The sequence below is a fragment of the Podarcis filfolensis genome (assembly GCF_964270895.1).
Source record: "Podarcis filfolensis genome assembly, chromosome: 4".
NCBI lineage: Eukaryota > Metazoa > Chordata > Lepidosauria > Squamata > Lacertidae > Podarcis > Podarcis filfolensis.
This window is the reverse complement of record NC_139607.1, coordinates 104103079-104122377: the sequence shown is the minus strand read 5'-3', so window position 1 is coordinate 104122377 and position 19299 is coordinate 104103079. Positions and strand designations below refer to the sequence as shown.

Here is a 19299-nt window from a genome sequence, read left to right as displayed (position 1 = left end):
GTCCAGAAGGATGTTATGGTCGATGGTATCAAAAGCCACTGAGAAATCCAGCAGAACTAGGAAACAACTCTCACCTTTGTCCCTAGCCCACCAGAGATCATCGACCAGTGCGACCAAGGCATTTTCAGTCAAATGATGAGGCCTGAATCCCGACTGGAAGGAATCCAAATGGTCCGCATCCTCCAGGCTGCCTGGAGTTGTTCAGCAACCATTTGCTCAATCACCTTGCCCAAGAATGAAGGATTTGAGACTGGGCGATAAGGCTTCGGGTTCCTTTTTTTTTTCCAAAAATGTTTATTAAAATTTTCCAAAAATCCAGAAAAAAAGAAAGAAAAGAAAGAACATCCATCTTTGTACCTCAGTACCCATTCTTAGAATCTTTTTCTAAGGTCGACCCCAATACCCTTCCACGAATTCCCCATTTTAATACCCCTAACAAAATAAAATAAAAAAGATCAAAATATAATTATACACCCTTTGGATTCCCAATCCCCACCCCCCTTTTCCCGGTTTTGATCCCCCACCAATGTCTATCAGTCTATCTGCAGTCAGCCTGGAGATCTCACATCCGAGGCTCGTAGTTCTCTCTCAATTCCTCTCTGCCGGTTTTTTTGATAGTCCTTTATATCAAACACCAAAACTCGGAGAAGCTCTGTCTCAGTAATATCCATTTTTCTTCCAGCCAGATCTCCATATTTAAAAGTGGAGCTCAAATCTTGTTTCTTAATCCTTTTAAGTCCAAATGTCCCAAAAGCTCCAACTTCCATCTTGATCAGATTTATAATCCAAGAGTCTTCAGATCTCCTGGGGAGATCTCTCCATTCTTCATTCTCCAATTCAAACCAAATTTTCCTCATCCAGTTCTTATTTTCCTTTGTATCCTTCTTGACAGGCCTCTGGCTTTCCTTCATCTGTGGCATTGTTGCTCCTCCTTCCTTACTCTCCAGCACATCATATATTTCTTTTCCCACTTTCTCAAGTTTCTCAAGTTTCTCTTCCTGTTCGGCTACCAAAACTTTTTGTCCCGCTGCAAGGGCCTTTTGTTCAATTGCAAAGACTTGAGTCAAGTCCCTTCCAAGTTCAGTAAGATTGTTTACGGTTTCATTCAATGTTTTGACCCTTATAGCCAAAACATCATTTTGTTCTTGTAACTTTCCCAGGAGAAAGAAAGTCCTGTTTAGCTCCATCAGTATTTTTCCACTTGCAGCCATTGTAGTGTCTAGAGGGATTCTGGTTACTTAGTTCAAAAAACCAAAAGTCAAATTAGTTTGTATCAATTCTTCCTTGTTTCCAACAATTTATAACCAAATTGTAACAAATATATCCAGCAGAGACAACAGAAACAATGTTCTCTTTCTTTCCCAACTTTGACAGCTAGTTTGACAGCTGTCAAAATCTTCTATGTCTCTTTAAACAGGCTCTCTCGCGGATCACTCCCGGATCCCGGGGGGGTTGCACTTCAACTCTTAAAAACAACTCTTATCCTCCAGCAAATAGCTTAAACTGCCAAGTCGTGAAATTAATAACTTTTATCCAATAAAAAAGAAAATGTTCTCTCAACCTTAGTTAGCTAGTCCTTGCTTTAAAACGTTTACAAGGCGGGGAGACGGACTTCCTCTTTGCACCTACCCCGTTTGTTCCAAATCCGGAAAAAAAAAATTCCTTTTAAATCCAATTTCCGTATTACTCACGGGTTCTTACTTTTAGTTCAGATATTTAAAGGAAGAAGTCAGCGCTCTCCGTCCATGGCATGCGGCTTCACTCAGCAGGGGAAGCAGAGGACTCTCAGCACGGCGCCGCTCCCCGTCCCCCGTTCCGCAGCCTTTAAAAAGGCTCCTTCGCGGGTCGGGGGGCGCAAAGGTGCCCACCGAGTCACCAAGTCCAAGTTCCTTTTGCTGAAGCCGGGAGAGCAAGACTCTCCTGTCTTCAGCAGAGAGGGAGAGCTGCGCAGCGCCCCTTCAGTCAAGAAGGAGGAGAAATGGAAGGGGCTCCGTTTCTCCTGGCACTTCGCTGAAGGGGCGCTGAGCAGAGAGGGGGAGAATTCCCCCCCCCCTGTTCTCCCCCTCTAAAACAAGGTGTGTCCTATGGTCAGGTGCGTCCTATAGAGCGAAAAATGCGGTAACTCACAGACAAAGAACAGATCCCTGAATGATCTCTCCGCCCCTCAGAGGCAGGACGACTGGAACTGAGCTGTTTAACCCTGTAAACTCTGATTCCCCTCACAGAATCAGCTGAAAGGCCATCAACATGGGATAAAACGTCTCCTACCACTCTCTGGTAACCATTTGGATCCATTAAGTGGCAGGGCCAGACCATCCAAATCAGTTCCACCTCCCTGCAGAGGGGAAGGGTCACGGAGAAGTCCAGTTGCACCACAAAGTGATCTGACCATGGCACTTCTTTAGTTTTGCTTTTACTTAGTGTCAGATCACCAGCATCCATAGAAGTGAACACGAGGCATGTCCATGACTATGAGTTGGGCCAAACTTATTCGGGGACAGCCCCATGGAGGCCATGCTTTCCATAAAGTCCCAAGTGGCCCCGTGTAAAGTCGTGTCGGTGTGGATGTTAAAATCCTCCAGGACAACAAAACTAGGTGTCTCCAGGAGAACATCCGCCATGAACTGAAGAAGCTTGGGCAGGGAATCCTTGGTGCAGCGGGGAGGTTGGTACACCAAAAGGAATCCTGTACTGCTCCTATTGCCCAACTTCCAGAACATGCACTCGGAAAACTGGGTCTTCCCAATAGGATGCCTAGTGCAAGCTAATGACTTCCTAAAAATCACTGCAACGCCCCCTCCCCGCCCACATGACCTGGGTTGCTGTGCGTAAGAGAAACCTGGTGGACAAGCAGCGGCAAGGACAGGCCCATCTGCTTCATTCAACTGAGTATCCGTTACACATGCCTGGTCAAGTCCTCCATCCACGATAAAGTTATGGATGACAGCCGTCTTATGAGTCATTTACCTGGCATTGTACTGCAGCACCTTCAGGTCATGTGGGTTTCCCTTGCTGATTCCAGTATCTGTCCGGTCAAGACCTGGAGGCAGGGATAGTCCTCAAACAACGACTAAACCTGCCTCCTCGGTAATGACGTGGTCTGGTCTTAGCGTAATTCCTCCTCCTACCCATGATCACTGTGATCGGGTGTCCCAGTGCATCCCCCCCTGTGGAACCTGCCCACTCCCAGACAGCCCTGACCCGTCCCCTTAAAAACAAAATAAAACCTATACAAACAACCCCAATAAAACAATAGAAACTAAAAGCAGTAATAGTTACAAACATACCAAAATTTAAGCAGGGGGTGCCTGCAAATGTGATGGGCACCCCCTCAGTTCCTTCATCCAAGTCATTTCTATAGACGTTGAACAACAATGGGCCCAGGACAGAACCCTGCAGCACCCCTCTGGTCACTTTTCCCCAGGATGAGGAGGAACCATGAAGGAGGACGGTTTGGGTTTGGTCAGCCAAATCCACCTAACAGTTACCTAATTCAGCCCACATTTTACCAGCTTTCTCACAGAAAGATCACGGGGGACTTTGTCAAAAGCCTTACTGAAATCAAGATGCACTATTTCCACAGCTGTCACCTGATCAACAAAGTTTGTAACTCCATCTGCTTGGAGTCAGATGAACGCAAGAAATGAAACCGAAAACCCTTCCTCTGCAATCCAGCAAGAAAGACTATTGGGAGAGGGAGGTGCAGAGTAAATTAAACACTTCTTTTGGGGTGCAGAGTTGAACCAAGGAACTCCCTCCCTCAGGAGGCAGGGATGCCCCCCCCACCTGGGTGGCTTAAGAGAGGATGAGGCCAGTTCATGGGGCAGGGAGGTGCCTAGGCAGTCAAACTCGGGGCGGGGGGAGGGCCTCATGCGCCCCCTGGAATAACATTGCACTAAGAAAGCTTGATTGTCATTTTCTTTCAAGATCAAATCAGTATTATTTTGATCCATTGTCCCAGAGCCCCTAAAAGGCGTAAGGTAAGGGTAAAGGACCCCTGGATGGTTAAGTCCAGTCCAAGGCGACTATGAGGTTGCGGCGCTCATCTCGCTTTCAGGTCGAGGGAGCCGGCCTTTGTCTGCAGACAACTTTCTGGATCATGTGGCCAAAAGGACTGAACCGCTTCTGGCGCAATGGGATACCGTGACGGAAGCAAGAGCGCATGGAAACACTGGGTTTTTTTTGTTTGTTTTTTTAAATAAATTTTTATTAAGATTTTAAAGGTTACAAAAAAGAATAAAAAAGACAATCAAAGAAGAAGAAAAAGAGAGAAAAAGCAATGCATATAAAAAGAACATCATCAAAAAACAGAGAAAAAGAGAAAAAGAGAAAAATAAAAATAAAAATCAAATCCAACCTTAAATTCACTTACATACATTCACTTATTTCCTTGACTTCCTCACGCCTCCCACTTCTGCACTCTAATTCAATTTAGATATTTCAGCAAATCCTTCCAACTTTGTTTTTATCCTACTAATTTATCTTAACATACTATAAGTCCCCTCTTTATATTCTAATTCATATAAATATTTCAACAAATCCTTCATCTTAATTTTATCCTTATATCTTATCTTAATATACTATAATTTTCCATTCTTTCTTTCACCAAATGACCATCCACTTTTACTTTATTTAATCTTATTTCTCATTAAAACTTAAATATTTGTACTTATTCTTAAAACTTTTCCCCTAGGGTCAAATGAAGATTCAATTCCACGATTTCCCCATCTCTCTTTAAAAGAAAAACAAAACAAATTATATTATATACACTTTAAATTCCCAATTTTCATCCACCAAATCCCCTCCCCAGTTTTGGCCCCTAGCAATAGTTCCATAAAACTCAGAAACCCATCAACCCGGAGATCTTAAATCTGAGGCTCTTAAGTCTCTTTCGTGTCCCCTCTGCCGATCTTTTTGATAGTCTTTGATGTTGAAAACCAAATCTCGGGGAAGCTCCAACCCAACGGTAATCATGTTCCTTCCTGCCAAACTTCCATAGTTAAGGATAGGGCCTATAGAATATTCCAAATCTTGTTTCACACATTTTTCAAATCCAAAGGCCCCCGACGCTGCAACCTCCACCTGGCTCAGCTTTATATCCCAAAGGTCATTTGATCTCCACATAGGATGATCTCTCCATCTTTCATTTTCTAAACCGACCCAGGCTTCCATCTCCAAAAATGTGCTTCTCCTAGTTGCCATCATGTAGGGCCTCAAATTGTACTCCACCATTTGCCTCTGTAGGGTTACGGCTCCCCCTTTCATCACTTTACTCACAACCAGATTCTCCTTCTCAAATTTTTCAGTCTGTTCAGTTGGAAGAGGTTCCTGTGCTGAGTTCTTGTCAACTTCTTTACCTGTGCCCATTTTTGTTTCCAAAATTACTACGTTAGTAGCCATAACATTTATCTGGTCTTGCAGTTTTCCCAAGAGATAAAATGTCCTGTTCAGCTCACATTTGATTTCCTTCCCGACTGCCATCGTTAAACAATCCAAGGTCAAAGACTAGTTTCTCAGGGCTTTTATCTTTAAAAATAATTTCCCAGCTGCATCCTTACGACAATTTCCCAAAGCTCCCTCTAGAGGGATTCAAGTTTCTTTTCACTCCTTCCAGCACGGACTCAAAGGTCCCATACGTTAAATTGTAACAGTTCCTTCCTTCCTTTTAGACGTAAGATTGTAACAAAAACGAACAGTAGAAACAAAGTCCTTCTTTTATATCTTGACAGCTAGCTTGACAGCTGTCAAATTTGTCTATTCACCGTCAACGGGCTCTCACAGACCACTCCCAGGTTAGGGGAAGTGGCACTTCAATTCCCAAATTTTAGCCTTCTCCTGCAGGCTCCCCTGCTTCCACAAAAAATATTGATGGTAATTTCAATCAATGGAATTTAAGTCCTTTACATAAAAATCTCCACAACCTTAGTTAACAGGTTCTTTGCTTCAGTTTATTTACAGAAAGGGGAGGCGGACTTCCTGTTTAGACCTTCCCCGATCAGTGCCAATTTAAATATATTTTAAATACTTTGAAAATCCAATTTCCGTTTACTCACGGGTTGTTGTTTGAAATCCAATTGTCCACAAGAAAAAGTCAGCGCTCTCCGGCAACGGCTGTGCGGCTTCACTCCGTAGAAATAGTGGTCGATTCAAAACACCGCGCCGCTCACCCCACGTCACTTCAGAACCCCCGAAAAGGGGTTTCCCTGTGGGTAGGGGGGGCGCTCCTGGTGTCAGCCGAATCCCACGTTCCCAGGCTTCCTCCGCCTGGGATTTTTAAAGGGTCTCCGCCTTCGCCGCGGCGGCACGACCCAAATTTCACGGAGCGGGTTCCTCTCAATCAGAGGAACGCCGCCATTGCCGATGGTGCTAACCCGGAAGTCCTGGAAACACTGTTTACCTTCCCTCCACAGCAGTACCTATTTATCTATTTGCACTGGTGTGCTTTTGAAATGCTAGGTGGGCCAGAGCTGGGCCAGAGCAATGGGAGCTCACGCTGTCTCAAATCTTTAAAAATGTAGTATGTTGTTGTTGTTTAGTCGTTTAGTCGTGTCCGACTCTTCGTGACCCCATGGACCAGAGCATGCCAGGCACTCCTGTCTTCCACTGCCTCCCGCAGTTTGGTCAGACTCATTAGCTTCGAGAACACTGTCCAGCCATCGCATCCTCTGTCTTCCCCTTCTCCTTGTGCCCTCCATCTTTCCCAACATCAGGGTCTTTTCCAGGGAGTCTTCTCTTCTCATGAGGTGGCCAAAGTACTGGAGCCTCAGCTTCACGATCTGTCCTTCCAGTGAGCACTCAGGGCTAATTTCCTTAAGAATGCATGCGTTTGATCTTCTTGCAGTCCATGGGACTCTCAAGAGTCTCCTCCAGCACCAGAATTCAAAAGCATCAATTATTCAAAAGCATCAATCGGCGATCAGCCTTCTTTATGGTCCAGCTCTCACTTCCATACAACACTACTGGGAAAACCATGGCTTTAACTATACGGACCTTTGTTGGCAAGGTGATGTCTCTGCTTTTTAAGATGCTGTCTAGGTTTGTCATTGCTTTTCTCCCAAGGAGCAGGCGTCTTTTAATTTTGTGACTGCTGTCACCATCTGCAGTGATCAGGGAGCCCAAGAAAGTAAAATCTCTCACTGCCTCCATTTCTTCCCCTTCTATTTGCCAGGACGTGATGGGACCAGCGGCCATGATCTTCGTTTTTTGATGTTGAGCTTCAGACCATATTTTGCGCTCTCCTCTTTCACCCTCAATAAAAGGTTCTTTAATTCTTCCTCACTTTCTGCCATCAAGGTTGTGTCATCTCCATATCTGAGGTTGCTGATATTTCTTCCGACAATCTTAATTCTGGCTTGGGATTCATCCAGCCCAGCCTTTCGCATGATGAATTCTGCATACAAGTTGAATAGGCAGGGAGACAATATACAGCCTTGCCGTACTCCGTTCCCAATTTTGAACCAATCAGTTGTTCCATATCCAGTTCTAACTGTAGCTGCTTCTTTTTTTTAAATAATATTTATTACTTTTCTAACAATTTAAACACTACAAATAAAAAAAAAATACAATGCAATACAGAAACAATACAATACAATACAAAAACACTACCTCACACTAACACACTAAACTAACAAAACAAACACAATTTAAAATACATCAAATAATTTCAGTATCTTATCTTTCATTCACTTATTTCCGCGACCTCCTCGCACCTCCCTTTTTGTATTCCACTTCTGTTAATTTTTCCAGCAATTCCTTTCCATCTTCCTCTGTTTTCAATCCTATAATTATCTTAACACATTCTAACCTTATTTTTCCTTTAATACTATTAATCTATTTATCCTTAATTCCTTATAACATTTCTACTAAAGCCATATAACTTCATTCCAATATTTTTCTAGCATTCATTAATTTTACAGTATTTCTGTAAATAGTCTTTAAACTTTTTCCAGTCTTCTTCCACCAACTCTTCTCCCTGGTCTCGGATTCTGCCAGTCATTTCTGCCAGTTCCATATAGTCCATCAACTTCATCTGCCATTCTTCCCGGGTGGGTAAATCTTGTGTCTTCCAATACTACGCGATGAGTATTCTTGCTCCTGTTGTTGCATACATGAAAAATGTTCTATCCTTCTTTGGCACCAATTGGCTGACCATGCCCAGGAGAAAGGCCTCTGGTTTCTTCAGGAAGGTATATTTGAATACCTTTTTCATTTCATTATAGATCATCTCCCAGAATGTCTTAATCCTTGGGCATGTCCACCAAAGGTGAAAAAATGTACCTTCAATCTCATTACATTTCCAACATTGATTATCGGGCAAATGGTAAATTTTTGCAAGCTTGACTGGTGTCATGTACCACCTATAAATCATTTTCATTAGGTTTTCTTTTAGGGCATTACATGCCGTAAATTTCATACCTGTGGTCCATAACTGTTCCCAGTCAGCCATCATTATGTTATGTCCAACATCTTGTGCCCATTTAATCATAACAGATTTCACCATTTCGTCCTGAGTATTCCATTTCAACAGCAAGTTATACATTCTTGACAAATTCTTAATTTTTGAATCTAATAATTCTGTTTCTAACTTTGATTTTTCCACCTGGAAGCCAACTTTTTTGTCCAAATTGTATGCCTCCATTATTTGATAATAATGAAGCCAATCTCGCACTTTATTTTTCTATTTTTCAAAACTCTGCAATTTTATTCTGTCTCCATCTTGTTCCAAAATTTCCCAATATTTCGGCCATTTGGCCTCCATATTGAGTTTTTTCTGTGCCTTCGCTTCCATTGGTGACAACCATCTTGGGGTTTTCTTTTCTAGCAAATCCTTATATCTTATCCAAACATTAAACAATGCTTTTCTAACAATATGATTTTTAAAAGCTTTGTGTGCTTTTACCTTATCATACCACAAATATGCATGCCAACCAAAAACATTATTGAAACCTTCTAGATCCAACATGTCAGTGTTTTCAAGAAGCAGCCATTCTCTCAGCCAACAAAAAGCAGCTGATTCATAATACAGTTTAAGGTCTGGCAGGGCAAATCCACCTCTTTCTTTGGCATCAGTTAATATCTTAAATTTTATTCGAGGCTTCTTGCCCTGCCAAACAAATCTGGAAATATCTTTCTGCCACTTCTTAAAACAGTCCATCTTATCCAAAATTTGCAGTGTTTGAAACAAAAACAACATCCTTGGCAGCACATTCATTTTTATCACAGCAATTCGGCCCAACAATGATAACTTCAAATTTGTCCATATTTCTAAATCCTTTTTCACTTCAATCCAATATTTTTCATAATTATCCTTAAATAAATTCACATTTTTGGCTGTCATATTAACCCCTAAATATTTCACTTTCTTAACCAATGTTAATCCTGTCTCCTCCTGAAACTTCTCTCTCTCAATCACAGTTAAATTTTTCTCTAAAACCTTAGTTTCATCTTATTCAACTTAAAACCTGCTACCTGTCCAAATTCTTGAATCATTTCCAATACCTTTTTAGTACTAGATTCTGGCTCCTGTAAAGTCAATACTAAGTCATCAGCAAATGCTTTCAGTTTGTACTGTTTGGCTCCTACTTGTATACCTTTAACCTCCTGATCCTTTCTAATCATATTTAACAAAACCTCAAGGACCGATATAAAGAGCAATGGAGAAATTGGGCAATCTTGTCGTGTCCCTTTCTCAATCTTAAACTCTTCTGTCACTACATTGTTCACAATTAATTTTGCCTTTTGTTCTGAATAAATTGCACCTATACCATTTTCAAAACCTTGACCAACCCCCATCCCCTGTAGGTTCTTCTTCATAAAACTCCAAGAAATGTTGTCAAAGGCTTTCTCTGCGTCCACAAATATCAAAACTGCCTTAGTATTGATATTCACTTGTAGTTTTTCTAGAATATTAATTATATTCCTCGTGTTGTCAGACAAGTGTCTGCCCGGGAGAAAGCCCGCTTGGTCTTTATGAATTTCTTCTACTAGCACCTTTTTAAATCTTTTAGCCAAAATATCTGCAAAAATTTTGTAATCCACATTAAGCAGCGATATGGGGCGGTAATTCTTCAGCTGTGTCTTTTCAGTTTCTGTTTTCAGTATAAGTGTAATATAAGCTTCCTTCCACGACTCTGGTGCCCTTCTCCCTTCCAATATTTCATTGCAGACTTCCTTCAATGGTTGTATTAACCATTCTATCAGAGATCTGTAATATCTTGAAGTCAAACCATCCGGTCCTGGAGATTTACCTAATTGCATGTTCTGGATGGCCCCTTCCACCTCCTGATCCGTTATTTTATAATTCAACATTAGCTGTTTTTCCTGAGAGATTTTGTGTAGTCCATTTATTTTCAAAAATCAATGTCCATTTCTTTCTGCTTCTCCTGTGTATAAAGTTGTTTGAAATATCTCTGAAAACACTTCCTGATCTCCACTGGGTTCTGTATATTCTTTCCTTCCACTTCCAAATTCGTAATGGTATTAAGTTTTTGTCTTTTTTTCATTTGCCAGGCCAGCAGTTTTCCACACTTATTTGCTGATTCAAATGTCTTTTGCCTCATCTGTTTAATCTTCCATTCTATTTCCTGATTCATCAACTTCATATATTGTACTTGATATAACTTTATCTCTTTCAGAATCTCCTGTGACTTTGGTTTTACTCTCAGTTTCTTCTCTCCTTCCTCTATTTTTCCCAGGATTTTATCCTTTTTTCATTCTGAGTTCTCTTCTTAATTGCATTCTGTTGTATTAGGAATCCCCTCATAACCGCTTTACTTGCGTCCCAAATTACTCTTTTTTCCACTGTAGTATTCATATTTATCTCGAAATAGTCTCTTAGAGTTTTTTGGGCCTTCCTGGTCACCTCTTCATTCCTAAACAAAGTATCGTTCATCCTCCATCTAAAGGAACCAGTTGGCATCAATTTCATTTCCATCTTCACAGCATTATGGTCAGAACAAGTTTTGGGGCAGATCTCCACTTTGCTGATCTTCGGAGCCAATCCCCTGGTTACCCAAATTTGATCGATTCTTGTCCATGTCATTTTAGCCTCAGAGAAGAAACTTCCCTCTTTTCCCAGAGGGTTCTTCACTCTCCAAATGTCAACTAAGTCCATATTTTCAGTCATGTCAAAAAAAGTTTTTTGTAGTCTACCATCTTTGCTGACTGCCTGTCTCTGTGCCTTGTCCATATTTGTAGACACCACTCCATTCATATCTCCCATCAAAATCATATTATAGTCCATATAGTCCATCAGAGTCTCATGTAGCTTCTTAAAGAACTCCGATTTTCCTTCATTTGGTGCATAAATACCTACAATTAGGAATTTCTCTCCTTGCGATTGAATTTCAATTGCAATAAATCTTCCTTGATCATCTTTAAATATGAATTTTGGTGATAGGCTCTCCTTTGCATAAAGGACCACTCCTCTTTTTTTTACTTTATCTGATGAAATAAATTCTTGGCCCAATCTTTTATTACTCAATATCTTCCTGTTGTATGTAGCCCGGACAGCCCCGTGGCTTTCCACAGATCTGAGGGCAATGAAACAATCGCTGAGATGGCTAGAGTGCTGGTGGCAGAAAACTCATTCTGAATCTCACTGGACATGGGTTAGAGCTCAACATCGAGCCTACCAAGTGGCGATAGCGATGACAAAGAAGACCTTCTTCACCGCCTCTGTTGCATCTGCAGAAAACAGCAGCAGGAGACTCTTTCAGGTGGTTTGCAATTTAGTGGAACCACCTGCTCCATCAGGGCCTGGTACGGGCCACATGATCTCCTGCAATGATTTTGCAAAGTTTTTGCAGCTAAAGTCGCTCAGATTTGGAAAGAGATAGACTCCTCTTTTTCCTGGGCGCAGGGCTGGGGCGGGAGAGTGCTAGAGTCCTGTCTCTGTCCATCCTGACTGATAAAAGCAAGCCAGGAAGGGCTGGGCGATGGGCGATGGTGGGGTGGTGAATGCCTCTCTCTGTGAGGGAGCCTTCCCAGAAAAAGGCGGTTATTAAACCACTTCTTAAAAAACCATCTTTAGACCTGGCCAATATGGCCAACTATCGCCCAGTCTTAAATCTTCCATTCTTGGGCAAGGTGATTGAGCATGTGGTTGCTGAACAACTCCAGGCACACCTGGAGGATGCGGACCATTTGGATCCCTTCCAGGCCTCATTCATGGGACTGAAACTGCCTTGGTCGCACTGGTTGATGGGACAAAGGTGAGAGCTGTTTCCTAGTTCTGCTGGATCTCTCAGTGGCTTTTGATACCATCGACCATAACATCCTTCTGGACCGTCTAGAGTATGGGAAGGCAAACTAAGGCCCAGGGTCTGGATCCGACCAATTGCCTTCTAAATCCGGCCCACTAACAGCCCAGGAATCAGTGTGTTTTTACATGAGAAAAATGTGTGCTTTTATTTAAAATGCATCTCTGGGTTATTTGTGGGGCATAGGAATTCGTTCTTCACCCCCGCAAATATAGTCTGCCCCCCCACAAGGTCTGAAGAACAGTGGACCAGCCCCCCGCTGAAAAAGTTTGCTGACCTCTGGTCTAGAGGGACTGGGAGCTGGGGGCACTGTTATATAGTGGTTCCGCTCCTACCTCCTGGACCATCACCAGAAAGTGGTGGGGGGGTGAATGTTCAGACGCCTGGGCTCTCACTTGTGGGGTGCTTCAGGATTCCGTCCTCTCCCCCATGCTTTTCAACATCTACATGCAGCCGCTGGGAGAGATCATCAGGGGGTTTGGGCTGGGTGTCCATCAGTATGCAGATGATACCCAGCTCTACCTCTCTTTCAATTCGGAACCAGTGAAGGTGGCGAAGGTCCTGTGTGAGTGCCTGGAGGCAGTTGGAGGATGGATGGCAGCTAATGCATTCAGGTTGAATCCTGACAAGACAGAAGTACTGTTTTGGGGGGTGGACAGGGCTACCTTTCAAGGTGACCCGGAAACTACAACTAATCCAGAACACGGGAGCCAGATTGCTGACTGGGAGCGGCTGCCGAGACCACATAACACCAGTCTTGAAAGACCTACATTGGTTCCCATTACGTTTCTGAGCACTATTCAAAGTGTTGGTGCTGACCTTGAAAGCCCTAAACTGCTTTAGTCCAGTAGACCTGAAGGAGCGTCTCCCCCCTCCCCCCATCGTTCTGCCTGGACACTGAGGTCCAGCACTGAGGGCCTTCTAGCAGTTCTGCACTGCGAGAAGCCAAGTTACAGGGAACCAGGCAGAGGGCCTTCTCGGTGGTGGCGCCCGCCCTGTGGAACACCCTCCCATCAGATGTCAAGGAGATAAACAACTATCTGATGTTTAGAAGACAACTGAAGGCAGCCCTGTTTAGGGAAGGTTTTAATGACTGAGGTTTCAATGTGTTTTTAATATTTGGTTGTAATCTGCTCAGAGTGGCTGGGGAAACCCAGCCAGATGGGCAGGGTATAAATAATAAATTATTATTATTATTATTATTAAATAATAAATTATTATTATTAAATAAATTATCATCATCATCATCATCATCACCATCCCCATCAGTTATTTTGAGCTTCTCTTGGTACCTCCTTGGTAGCCAGTGTGATGATTTCAGCAGGGCTAGAACTTAGGACCCGCTGCCTTGAGGGACACCTAAGAGCAGTTGGGCAGGGAAAGGTCTCCCTTGGGAGGTGGGGGACTCTCCTTCCTTGGAGGTTTCTCAGCAGAGATCGGAGGGCCGTCTGCCATGGATGCTTTCGCTGAGATTCCTGCATTGCTGGGGGTGGGACTGGATGACCCTGGGACCCCATTCTACCCTCCCATTGCTGAATTCTAGGGTGAGTTTCCTTACTTCCTGCAAAGCCCCTTTCCCTGCAAACTGTTCCTCCGGTTTCTGGCCAAGGGAAGGAGATGCTCAGAGCCCAACCGATAGCCTCACCCCCAAAAGGATATCTGGGCATTGAGGTAGCCAGGGGGGCAGCTGCCCCCTAAATCCATAGAAAAATAATAATCTGAGGTTTTGCCAAGCAAGAAAAGGCTGAGCTGGGGGATTTGGCTTTGCAAGGGTTAAAGGGATCTGAGCTGCCTTCCTAGAGAGGACAGGAAGCAAGGGGGGGCAGGTCCTCCAGAGCCAAGGCCCCTCCCTCCCCAGTGTCTCTCCTGCAAGGGCTGCCTGGCTCTCCCCTCCTGGGATCTGGTGAGTCTCCTCTCTCTCTGGGATCTGGTGGGGGTCCCAGGGCTGCAGCAGGGGAGGGGGCCGGGGGGGCCTGATCTGCTCCTGCAGGGGGGGGGGACAAGTCAGGGAGGAGAGGGTCCTGCCAGGGAGGGGCCAGGTCTGCAACCCTCTCCTTCCTGCAGATCAGAGGGTCCCAAACTCATCTGGCCTTCCGCCCCCCCCTTCAGAAAAACAATGACTCCCACGAAATCTCCCTTCTTTAAACAAAGGAGTCCCTGGGACTCGGTGTGACATTGCTCATCGTCATTGCACAACAGAGGGAACAGGTGCAAGTGGTTTTCCAAAGCTGGACGAGGAGGTGGACTAGACACCCCCCCCAAAAAAAAAGGTGGGAAAGAGAGGCCAGGAAAAAAGAGAGGGATCCCAGCCCATAGTCTGGCTGCTGCATTGGGGACCAGTTTCCCAGCGTCTCCCAGGGCAGCTCCCCACGGAGGCCACTGCAGCAATCCCCTCGCACCCAGAGCATGGCATCCCAGGACCACATCCTCTCAGCCGGAAATGGGCGCTGCTCCTCCCTGAGCCTCCAGGGACCTGGGCATCAATGGCTGTGTGTGTGTTAAGCCATCTAAGAGAATAATAATAATAAATTAGTTGCCTAAATTCCAAAGGAGATGTATTTGGCCCCGCCCACTTGGCCCTCAGGGGGTTGACTAGATACATACCTGGCCCTCAGAGCAAAGAAAAAGGGACCCCACCCCAGGAGTCTGTCCGGAAAGTAGCAGAGGGTCCAAGTGCAAGAAAAGGAGACAGAAGCAGGGGAGTGGGGGTGGGGGGAGCAACTCCTGAGGACCCCCGAATGAGGACCCCCACTAGAGCCAAGAATCCATTTTCCACAAGATACAAATGACTCCCTTGTCAGTCAGTTCTGACTTCATGCATTGATTGGAAGGCAGGAGCAACCAGGCTGATTCATCTCCTAGAAATCCCTTCAGTTACCTCCACATTTTGCATTGCAATCTTCCTTCTAGGAGAGCTAGAGGCTGCTTTCTTCATCTCCTCCTTCTTCTTCTCCTCCTATTCCTCCAGATACCTCATGGTTTTGGCTGTGGTGCAGTCCAGCCCTGGTTCCAATATTAATAATAATAATAATAATAATAATAATAATAATAATAATATTTATACTCCACCCACTCTGGGTGTCTCCCAGTAGAATACTAAAAACAGTATGAAACATCAAACATTTAAAACTTCCCTAACAGGGCTGCCTTCAGATGTCTTCTAAAAGTCAGATAGTTGTTTATTTCCTTGACATCTGATGGGAGGGTGTTCCACAGGGCGGGTGCCACCACCGAGAAGGACCTCTGCCTGGTTTCCTGTAACCTCTTTTCTCACAATGAGGGAACCGCCAGAAGGCCCTTGGTGCTGGACCTCAGTGTCCGGACAGAACAATGGGGGTGGAGATGCTCCTTCAGGACTACTGGGATGAGGCCGTTTACGGCTTTCAAGGTTAGCAGCAACTCTTTGAATTGTGCCCGGAAATGTACTGGTAGCCAATGTAGGTCTTTCTGGATTGGTGTTATGTGGTCACGGAGGCCACTCCCAGTCACCAGCTCCCAGTCTAGCTGCCGCATTCTGGATTGCGGTAGTTGTAGTTTCCCGGCCACCTTCAAAGGTAGCCCCACGTAGAGTGCATGGCAGTAGTCCAAGCGGGAGATGAGCAGAGCATGCACCACTCTGGTGAGGCAGTCTGCGGGCAGGTAGGGTCTCATCCTGCATACCAGATGGAGCTGGTAGACAGCTGCCCTGGACACAGAATTGACCTGTGCCTCCATGGACAGCTGTGAGTCCAAAATGACTCCCAGGCCGCGCAGCTGGTCCTTCAGGGGCACAGTTGCCCCATTCAGGACCAGGGAGTCCCCCACACCCGCCTGCTTCCTGTCCCCCCAAAACAGTACTTCTGTCTTGTCAGGATTCGACCTCAATCTGTTAGCCACCATCCATCCACCAACCAACCGCCTCCAGGCACTCACACAGGACCTTCACCGCCTTCACATGTTGTGATTGAAAAGAGAGGTAGAACTGGGTATCATCTGCATACTGATGAAAACTCAGCCCAAACCCCCTGATGATCCCTCCCAGTGGCTTCATATATATGTTAAAAAGCAAGGGGGAGAGGACAGAACCCTGGCGCTCCCCACAAGTGAGAGCCCAAAGGTCTGAAGTCTCATTCCCCACCACCACTTTCTGGACATGGCCCAGGAGGAAGGAGATTAACCACTGTATGACAGTGTCCTCAGCTCCCAGCCCCTCTAGCCAGTCCAGAAGGATGTCGTGGTCGATGGTATCAAAGGCCGCAGAGAGATCCAGCAGAACTAGGAAGCAGCTCTCACCTTAGCTCGCCAGAAATCATGAACCAGCGCGACCAAGGGAATTTGAGTCCCATGGTGAATCCCGACTGGAAGGGATCCAAATGGTCCGCATCCTCAAGGCGTGCCTGGAGTTGTTCAGCAACCACTCGCTCAATCACCTTGCCCAAAAATGGGCGATAGCTGGCTATATTGGCCTGGTCCAAATATATATTTTTTAAGAGGTGGTTTAATAGCTGCCTCTTTCATCAGATCTGAGAAGGCTCCCTCACAGAGGGAACCATTCACCACCCCTCAGAGCCCATCGCCTAGCCCTTCCCGGTTGGCTTTTATGAGCCAGGATGAGCAAGGAGGCAGGTGGTCAGTTTCACTTGTCCAAGCAGCCTGTCCACATCCTTGGAGGCAACCTGACTAGACGGGACTCTAGCACTCTCCCACCCTGGCCCTGCTCCCATGGTGGAGTCTACCTCTTTCTAAATCTGAGTGACTTTAACTGCAAAAAAACTTTGCCAAATCATTGCAGGAGATCTCAGGGTCCTTTTGAGGCCCCAATGACGCAGGTGGTTCCACTAAATGGTGAACCACCTGAAAGAGTCTCCTGGTGTTGTTTTCTGCAGATGCAATAGAGGCAGTTTAGACAGCCATCGTCACTTGGTAGGCTCGACGTTGAGCTGTAACCCATATCTGGTCAGATTCAGAGTGTGTTTTCTGCCACCGACACTCTAGCCATCTCAGTGATTGTTTCACCCCCCTCAGATCCGGGGAAAACCATGGGGCTGTCCAGGCTCCATGCAATTGAAGAGGTCGATTTTGAACCAGGCCATCGATAGCCCGGGTTAACTCCACATTCCAGGGGCCACATGGAAATCAGCTGAAAGGCCATCAACATGGGATAAAACATCCCCTCCTCCTTTGTGGAAACCATTTGGATCCATTAAGTACCGGGGGTGGGCCATCCAAATTGGTCCCTCCTCCCTGCAGAGGGAAAGGTCGTGGAGAAGTCCAGTTGCACCAGGACGTGATCCGACCATGACACTTCTTTTGTTTTGGTTTCACTTCATGTCAGATCACCCACATCCATAGAGGTGAACATGCCAGGTCAAGTCCTCCATCCAAGTCGTGGTCTTATGAATCATTGACCTGGCATTGCACAGCAGCCCCTTCAGGTCACGTGGGTATCCCTTGCTGATTCCAGTATCCTTCTGGTCAAGACCAGACCCGGAGGCAGGGGTAGTCCTCAAACAATGACTAAACCTGCCTCCTTGGTAATGACGTGGTCTGGTCATAGTGTAACTCCTCCTCCTACCCATGATCACTGTGATCGGGTGTCCCAGTGCTCCCCCCCCCCCGGGGAACCCGCCCCCTGCCATTCTGTTGAATGGGGCCGACTCCCAGACAGCCCTGACCCTCTCACCTAAAGAACAAAACTATACAAACTATACAAAAAATAAAAATATTTACTAATAATAATAAAAACTTTTACGTAACAAAGCATTTGCTTTGTAGGATTGGCAAGAGCTTCTCATTAAGACAGAACTTGGCAGAAGACCAAAGGGTTCCTTCCGATCTCTGAGAGGCTTCCAGAGAGCACAGATGGATGAGCAAGACTCAGCTGGCCCTGGAGCAAGAAGAGGCCATGCCGACCAAACTGGGAGTGGGGGATTCTGGGAAAACTCTGTGCTGAAGATCCTGGGTGAGGAGGACACCCTCCGCTCAGAGGTGCAGATCCAGCAGTTCGGGAGGTTCTGCTGCCAGGAGGCCAAAGGACCCCGAGAGGTTTGCAGCCGACTCTACCACCTTGACCGTCAGTGGCTGAAGCCAGAAAGGCACACGAAAGCTGAGATCCTGGACCTGGTGATCTTGGAGCAGTTCCTGGCTGTCCTTCCATCGGAGATGGAGAGCTGGGTGAGGGAATGCAGAGCGGAGACCAGTTCCCAGGCAGTGGCCCTGGCCGAAGGTTTCCTCCTGAGTCAGGCAGAGGAGAGAAAGCAGGCAGAGAGAAAGCAGGTGAGAGAGAGTTTGCCCTGGATACTCCCAAGGGGCTCCAAACAGGATGATGAACATCCCATAATGCTTTAGTGATGACCCATCCTTTTTCTGGGAAAGCATCCATGGAATGAGATCCAACACCCTGAATGTTTTTGTCTTTGTCATTCTCTTTCTAATATTTCTCCCCATTCTGTTTTTAATCCTTGTTGCTCTTTCAGAAAAGGGATCGTTTTGCAGAAATGGACCTGGATTCCTGTGAGGCAGAGAGGCCTCCGCTGGACACCAGAGAGAGGCCACTGGGTAAGGAGGAAGGCGGTTTTTCTCCATTTGGTCTCATTCTGTTGGTTTTCCAACTAATCTGTGGGTTCTTTTCATCCAACTAATCTCTGGGTTCTTTGGGGGGGGGGGAGTTGGGAGGAAGGGTCTAGAGGAGGAGAGATGTATTTCTGCACGACTAACATATGAAATGGGCACAAATGTCCAAACGCTCTCAGCAGGAGAGGCTTTCTGAAAGGCTCATCTGTGGTTAGAGATGCCCTGTTTCACCTGTGAGAGAAGCAGGCATTCCTGGCATCCTGCTTACCTTTTTTCTCTTCCAGGTGACAGAATGATGCCGGCAAAACCTCCTGATCCGCCTTTTCATGGGGGCAGAAGGGAAGCAGCGGCTGTGGAACCGGATCAGGTCGGGGGAAGCTGCCTTGTGGGGACAGAGGCTGAGGGATGAAGCAATGTCATGGACTGGTTGGGCACAGAGGAATGGTGGGAGGAAGCAGCCGGGGAACCAGGAAGGGAGGACGTCTTA

The 19299-nt window shown here is 45.6% G+C and overlaps 2 protein-coding genes and 1 long non-coding RNA gene across 9 annotated transcripts in view; 1 reads left to right on the top strand and 2 right to left on the bottom strand.

The window, feature by feature from the left end:
- Window positions 1-3611, bottom strand: part of LOC310761004 — a 33191-nt gene extending 29580 nt beyond the window's left edge. The window contains exon 1 of the long non-coding RNA XR_014547172.1: window positions 3415-3611. This is a non-coding gene — a long non-coding RNA (uncharacterized lncRNA). The remainder of the gene's footprint in view (window positions 1-3414) is intronic.
- LOC310760704 (uncharacterized protein) overlaps window positions 1-19299 on the top strand; it is a 395412-nt gene that overhangs the window by 111387 nt on the left and 264726 nt on the right. The window contains exons 1-5 of one of the 6 annotated variants that reach the window (XM_083609734.1): window positions 14125-14190; window positions 15477-15648; window positions 18015-18515; window positions 18716-18797; window positions 19097-19179. The exons of 1 other annotated variant lie outside the window; for it this stretch is intronic. In XM_083609734.1, coding sequence (XP_083465860.1) covers window positions 15625-15648; window positions 18015-18515; window positions 18716-18797; window positions 19097-19179 — 690 coding nt within the window. In that variant the 5' untranslated portion in view covers window positions 14125-14190; window positions 15477-15624. Of the gene's footprint in view, window positions 1-14119; window positions 14191-15476; window positions 15649-18014; window positions 18516-18715; window positions 18798-19096; window positions 19180-19299 lie in introns of those variants that run through there. 4 more of the 6 variants (XM_083609733.1, XM_083609735.1, XM_083609736.1 and 1 more) reach the window with 4 other exon arrangements.
- The window catches only part of LOC310760681 (uncharacterized protein), a 160389-nt gene that overhangs the window by 27481 nt on the left and 113609 nt on the right, over window positions 1-19299 (bottom strand). The window contains exon 1 of one of the 2 annotated variants that reach the window (XM_083609644.1): window positions 6054-6324. The exons of the other annotated variant lie outside the window; for it this stretch is intronic. The gene's annotated coding sequence lies outside the window, so the exon portion shown is untranslated. Of the gene's footprint in view, window positions 1-6053; window positions 6325-19299 lie in introns of those variants that run through there. 2 annotated transcript variants of the gene reach the window in all.